Raw genomic sequence first — 6,497 nt, 5'->3', positions numbered from 1 at the left:
CCGGACTTCTCAAAGGAGAGGTGTGTAACCACTAGACAACCCGGTTTCGCTAAAACAAGTCCCCAAACTTCCCTTCTTTGGCTCCTAATTGCCACTGGAAGCAAATCCCTAAATGGCATTCAAACCCTTCAGGACTGCACTCCCCCTTTCCAGCCAAGCGACGCTGCATGTACTGATCCCTCCGCATGGAAGCCCCTTCCTGAACCTGGATAGCTCCTCCTCGCCGCAGGTGTCTTCCTGGCACCTAAGGTCACCTTAGGTACCTACCTACTCTGGCTGGCACTGGCCTAGGTGCATCGTGGCCATGTCTTGCTCTGGTGCTGTCAATTAAATGTCTGCCCCACTTGGCTTCTTTGAGTTTTGCGGTTTCCTGATCAGCCCACCCTGGCTAGCCCTAGTCCCCACTTCATGCAGTTCATGGCAGATGGTAGAGTAGCGACTGCATTACAGATGGTGGTGAGCAGAGGGCTTGTCTTTCATTCTGTATTACACCCTTCAGCCAGGAACAATGCCCAGCCCAGACCTGGCTCAAGGGGATGCCAAGCAAGTGAATGGTCCGTGCGGGTGTGTCTGTAGCCCTCACGGACATGCCACTGTGAGTACCTGTTACTCTGAGTCTGTTGTCCCTTCCTGTAGAAGCCAGGAAGGTGGAGGTGGGGAGGGGACCCTAAAGAGCCCAGCATCACACTCTCCTGGTCTGGTCTAGCTGCTAAGACCTGCTTGATAATCTTCCAGGGCTAGTGTTCTTTCACAGCTAGGGGTGACTTGTCCAAACCCAGAGCCATCCTGTACCCGAGGCCAGGTTAAGGGCCCCTCCTGGGGTCCCACAGCCCGTGTTCCCACCATCCTTTTGAGGTGATCAAAGCACCCATCACACAGTGTCGCCATAAACTGGGTCTACATTCTCTTTAGGAGCAGACTGGAATCTACAAGTGTTTGAGGGAGAAACACTTGAGGAAGGGAGGGGGAAACGCCCGTGAGGGAGAGAGAGCGAGGACAGGTTCCCTATGCTCTGTCTGACCCCCCCCTCAGACACCAGGTCGGGATCCCCAGGCAGGGCCAGCGTTACTGGTTTCAGGGGTGTGGGGAGGGTAAGGACCTGAGGCCCTGAAGGTGCGCAAATGCACCCGCACGCTTGCCAGCAGCTGCAGGGACAAGAACTACAGCCTCCAGGGCAACTGGAAGTCCTCTGGTTCCAGCGGACTGCAGTGAGTCGCCTCCACATTCTTGAGGTGTTTGCGCGCCAGGAACAGCGCGAGCTGCCGGCGCCGCCGCGGGCTCAGGCCCCGGCCCACCAGCCAGGGGAAGGCGAGCCCATGGGGCCCCCAGGCCTCCTCATCCTCCCGCTCGTCCTCAAGGCGCGCGCCGTAGGAGCGCAGCAGCCCCAGGCACCACTGGTCGTCCACGCGGTAGCGCGCGTAGAAGGCGGCCTCCTGCGCCAGGCTGCCCGCGCGCAGCCAGCGCGTCACGACGGCGAGGCCTTCCCGCGCCATGACGACCGGGTAGCGGTGCTGCAGCAGACGCAGGAGCAGCTCGTTGCCGCGGTTGCCCTCCACGTCGCCGGACGGCAGGGGGCGCAGGTGGCCCGAGGCGCTGACCACGTCGTCCTGCGTGCGCCGCAGCAGCAGCACGGGGCCTGGGTAGCGGCACAGCTGCTCGGCCACATTGAGGTTGAAGTGCTCGCGCACGGTGCGCACCACGAGTCCCTTCCAGCTGTGGGGCATGACCTTCAGGGCCAGCGGCACGAGGTCGTCGAAGGTGGCGTCGAGCACCAGCGCACCCAGCTCCGGGTGTGTCATGGTGGCCCAGGTGGCCGTGAAGCCCCCGACGGACCAGCCATAGACCACCACGTGCGCGGGCGGGAAGCGAAGGCGGTGCAGCGCGTACTTGACCACCACGTCCACCGCGTTGGCGTCATGCTGCGGGAACGGCGCGCCCGTGCTGCCCCCGAAGCCCGGGTGGTTCCAGCCCAGCACCGAGTAGCCAGCCTCCAGTGGCGCCGACAGGCAGCCCATCTCATAGAAGCCGGCGTTGCCTTCGCAGCAGATGACAAGGCGCAGGCCTCGGCCTTGGCTGCCTGGGTGCTGGCGGCGGTCCATGAACATGGTGTCGATCTCATTGCCGTCACAGGCCACCAGCTTGGCGCGCCGGCCGCGGTAGCGCTCCACCAGGCGCTCCTGGCCCTGCTGCAGCAGCGGCAGTAGCGCGCGAGTCATCAGGCACATGGAGCCGGGGTACACGAGCCAGCGGCCCAGCGAGTGGGCCAGGGCGTAGCTGGCGAGCTGGCCCGGCAGCTCGCGGATCTGCTGCAGGAGGCACTGCGCCTGGCTGCGCGCCCCGCGCTGCGGTCGCCCCGGCGCGTCCCCGCCCAGCGCCGCGCCCCGCAGCAGCCACACGCCCGCCGCGGCCGCCGCGCACGTCAGCGCGCGGTGACGGCTGCCACCCCCGCCGGCGGCGCGCACCTCATCCCAGCGGAAGTCCACGGGCCAGCCGCGGAAGTTGTAGGTGTAGTTGGCGGTCAGGTAGATCTTGAACACGTGCACCAGCGCCTTCACGAAGCAGACGACACACATGGGCGTCGAGGCTACGGGCCGCTCCGCGTGAGCTGCAACGCCCAGTCGCCAGGCGGGGGTGGCGGCGGGTGGCCCAGGCCCAGGCCCGGCCCCGCGGACGCCTGCAGGGGTGAGCGCTGCGCAGAGCTGTCTTGGGACATGCCTCTTCAGGGCTTGGCCCTAATGGCCTTTGTGACCTGGGCCTTCCAGGGTCCGGAGGAGGCGGCATGTGCCCGGCACGGGCTGGCTTTGTGAGTCATTGTTGCTGGGGAAAGAGGCCACACCCTGTGGTGGGCGCACAAAGGGTTCCCAGGCGTGGTGGACCTCAAGTTCTGCCCCGCCCCCAGGACTCAAGCCTTGGGACCCCGCGGCAGCCACACCCTCCCCAGGCCGTCCTCTGCCTGCACCCTCCCCGGGGCCCTACTTCATCTGCCTTCCATCACACCTTGACCAGCATCCAGTGCCCCCCACCCCCCTTAACTGAAGGTGGACAGACAGGCTGGAAAATCTACTGCCTTAACCTCTTCCTGGTCAGAAACCAGGGTCTCATTGGTTAAAACAAAGGGCTTCCCACGGCCCTGAACTAAGCTTGCTGTGGATCGCTTTCCCATTTTGTGAGGTACCCACATGGGTGGGAAAGGGAGTCAGGGGCAGGAAGAAGCAACTGTGGGGATCAGGCTCTGAGTCTGCAAAGACACAGAAGTCTCCTGAAGAAGGCTGGGGTAGCGGTTCCCTGCCCAGGCCCATGCTAGGTGGCTGTGCCCCCAGACCTCCCAGTGCAAGGTGGGGCAGCCCAGAAAATCCAATATGCTTTATCACCCTAGGGGAGAAACTGAGTCTGGCCCATGGGGTGTTGTTGGAGCAGTGAGGCACTGCATGCTCATGACCTTGCCTACCCCCCCCCCTTCCTTCCCAGGAGAGGGGTGAGCTTGGGCTGGAAAGCCCCCACCTGTTCTGGATCCTCTTTCCACTGGTGCCAGCAGAGGGAGTGACCTCCAGGTAGGTCCTGCCTTGCCAGCGTTCCTCATTTTCAGCCCCTGGCCAACCCTTCTTCCCCACTCCTCACTCAAACCACCCCGCAAGCTGTACCTTCCTCTTTTCCGGAGGGCTTTGGTAGGTTCCCCTTTTTCTCCTGTACTGGAGAGGGCCAGCCCATCTGAGGGCAAAGGGAGCAGGGTTAGGGCCAGGGAAGAGCCAGACTCTGAGGGCTCATTCAACAGTTGCCTGGAACTGAAACGGCAAATTTAACAAACCTAGCCAGACCCTTGGAGCCCGGGAGCCAGACCTGCCTCAGAGACCCAGAGTGTTCTGGGAAGGGGGCTCCCGGCTCCTGCAAGCCGCCTCTGCTCTCCAGCTCTGTGTATCTGCGTCCACTGCCAGCCCAGTCAGCCCCCACCAGGTTTGGGAAGCAGAGCTGGAGACTGTTGGGGTTCTTAGGGGTTGGGAAGCAGGAGGAGTCAATTGAGTGAGTGAGTGAGTGAATTGTGAGAGCTGAATATCCCTCCCACCAGGGTCTCCAGATAAAATACAGAATGCTACCAAATTTGAATTTCAGATAAATAATTTTTTTAATGTAAGTTTGATCCATGCAATATCTAGGACACACTTATACACAAAAAGTATTTATTGTTTATCTGAAATTCAACTCTAACTGGATATCCTGTTTTTAGGTTTGTTTGTTATTTTTTGCTAAACCTGACAATGCTACCCCTTCCACCCCTTCCCCCAGCCAGCTGAGATCCAGATTTTCCTGATTATCCAGCTCATATCCCGGGTTGGGCTGCTCTTCTCAATGGTCAGGTCCTGAGGACCAAGAGGGTGTCTCAGGTCCACTGGTGCATCTGGACGATGGTCCCCTCTTGTTCCCTCTACCCTGCAACCACCTCACTTCTTCCTTGGGTCCGCAGGGGCGGTGGGGAGACTGCCCCAGGAGGGAGCCCACAGGGTACCACACCTGGGGTCAAGGGATGGGCATAGCTGTTGCCCACGGGGATTAGTGGTCCTGGTCCTCCTGAAATGCGCCCCCTGGCCCTGTGGTTAGGAGTGGCATTTACTCTCCCAGGAACCTCTTTCATAAACTCAGAAGCTGTTTACCCTAGCTGGGGTTGGGGTGTGCAGACACAGAGGCTCCAGATTCATTTTGTGAGACCACAGGAGTGACCTCCAACAGCAGAACAGAGGCCCTTGTGTCCTCAGCCTGAATCCAGGCAAACACAGGGGTCTCCTGGAAGATTGTCCTCAAAGTATATTAGACATGCCATGTTTTGTTTTGATTCCCCAGGGGAAAAAATGGGGCTTGGAGGAGCCCATCCTCCTGGGGACAGTCTCTCAGCTTGGTGAGTTCTGAGATTTGTATTTGGAAATAGACCTTCCTTCAGTCAGGCCCACCTGCCCTTGCCTCCCCCTAGAAGAGCAGGAAGCTTGGAGGAGGAGGTGGTTGTGGTGGAGGGGAGCACAGACCAGCTTCTGAGGAGCAAAGATCGGCAGGCTGGAGCTGCTGGCCCCTGGGGGCCCTTACCCTGTGTCTGGCCTGGCTCCTGACCCCACCAGCCCTGCCCCCAGCCCATGGGAGCCCAAGTGCCCCTGAACCACCAGCCCTGTTGAGACAGGAAAGCATGTGACAGGAAGGGAGACCACCTCCTGCTGTCCTCTCTCCAGAAGAGCTCCCCCAGACTGGACCAGCTGCGGCAGCAATGACCTCTCGTGCCCCCCCCCATCTGCTCAGGGAAGGTGGGGCTGTGATCCCAATTATCAGGTCTCAGTTTGAGGAGGCAACCCCCCTCAACCCCCAGTGTCTTCCAGGCAGACATCTGAGCATACACCCCACCCCCACAGAGCCTGCTGGGCTCTGTGACCTCTGGCCTTCACCCCACAGGGCTTCCACCCTCCCCCACTGAGGCAATGCTCCCTCCTGGCCAGTTCTGCTCTGCGTCCCTGGAGGCCCTGATTTATGCTGCTGCAGGAGCAGACAGAGCCAACCTTGGAGAAAGAATGGAGGGAGAGAGAAAAAACCAGTCCCAGAGGCTGGAGGGGTGGGGGCTGGGATCAGAGCCCCTGGCAGAGGGTGTCCAGCCAGGCGGCAGCAGCGAGCTCACCACAGCAGCCCGGGGTTCTGGGAGCCGAGCCCGGGCCTTGGGAAAACTGAAGCCACCCTGGCGGGATAGGGAGCTGAGTTTGCACAAATGCCTCTGCTCAGGAAATGGGGTGCAGGGAAGGTGGGGGGTAGCTCAGAGCCTGAGGACAGGAGGGGACGCTTCCTGGCGGATGCAGGGTCAGAGAAGGGGCGGAAATGGCCAAGACAGCTGCTGAACATCTGGAATCACAGAGAATTACCCAGAGCCCTCAAGGATGGTGGGGTTGGTGGGGAGCAGTGCACACCCACGCCCTCTCCTTCCTGCCTCTCAGCAGGGCCAGTCCCTCAGCCTCTCCTCCCATTGTGCCCCCCACCATCAGGGTAAAGTCTGGGTTGGGGTCAGCAGCCCAGCAGGCTGGTCCGATGGGGCCAAGTTCCCTGGAGCTCAGCTCCCCTGGGTGCTGCCCAGTCTGTACCATTCCTGCAGACTGCAGTGTGTGGACAGTGCCTCCTGGCATCCTGCAGGCCATGGCCCCGCGCCGGGGATGATCCCTGGGGCCCCATACGTGAGCCCAGTGTCACTCCTGGCTGGGAGTCCCTCAGAGCAGAGCCGTATCCTTTCTATCACAGCACTAACACCGTGCACAGGGGTTGACATAAGGTGAGTGCTTCGTCAATGTTATTCAAAATGTAAGCGAGGCTCACTGCAAGCGGTGAGACAGGGCGTAAAACAGTTAACTGTCCTCTCTCTGCACCTCCCTGGTATCCAGGTATGCTAACCTGGACTTGTCTTTGCACACCTTCCCCTATTTGCCTGCACACGTGCACAACCTGCGGTTGGGACTGGGGTGTTTATTTTATCTTGTGCTTTT

General features: G+C 60.6%; 1 protein-coding gene across 1 annotated transcript; it reads right to left on the bottom strand.

Annotated features, from left to right (window-relative positions):
* Nucleotides 1-1,160: 1,160 nt before the first annotated feature.
* Nucleotides 1,161-2,573, bottom strand: ABHD16B (abhydrolase domain containing 16B). Its single transcript, XM_021677760.1, has one exon. The coding sequence runs from the start codon at nt 2,571-2,573 to the stop codon at nt 1,161-1,163; it is 1,413 nt and encodes a 470-aa protein (XP_021533435.1).
* Between the last annotated feature and the right edge of the window lie 3,924 nt (nt 2,574-6,497).

Source organism: Neomonachus schauinslandi, chromosome 10, assembly GCF_002201575.2.
Source record: "Neomonachus schauinslandi chromosome 10, ASM220157v2, whole genome shotgun sequence".
Lineage (NCBI taxonomy): Eukaryota > Metazoa > Chordata > Mammalia > Carnivora > Phocidae > Neomonachus > Neomonachus schauinslandi.
This window is presented reverse-complemented; position numbering and strand designations above follow the sequence as displayed.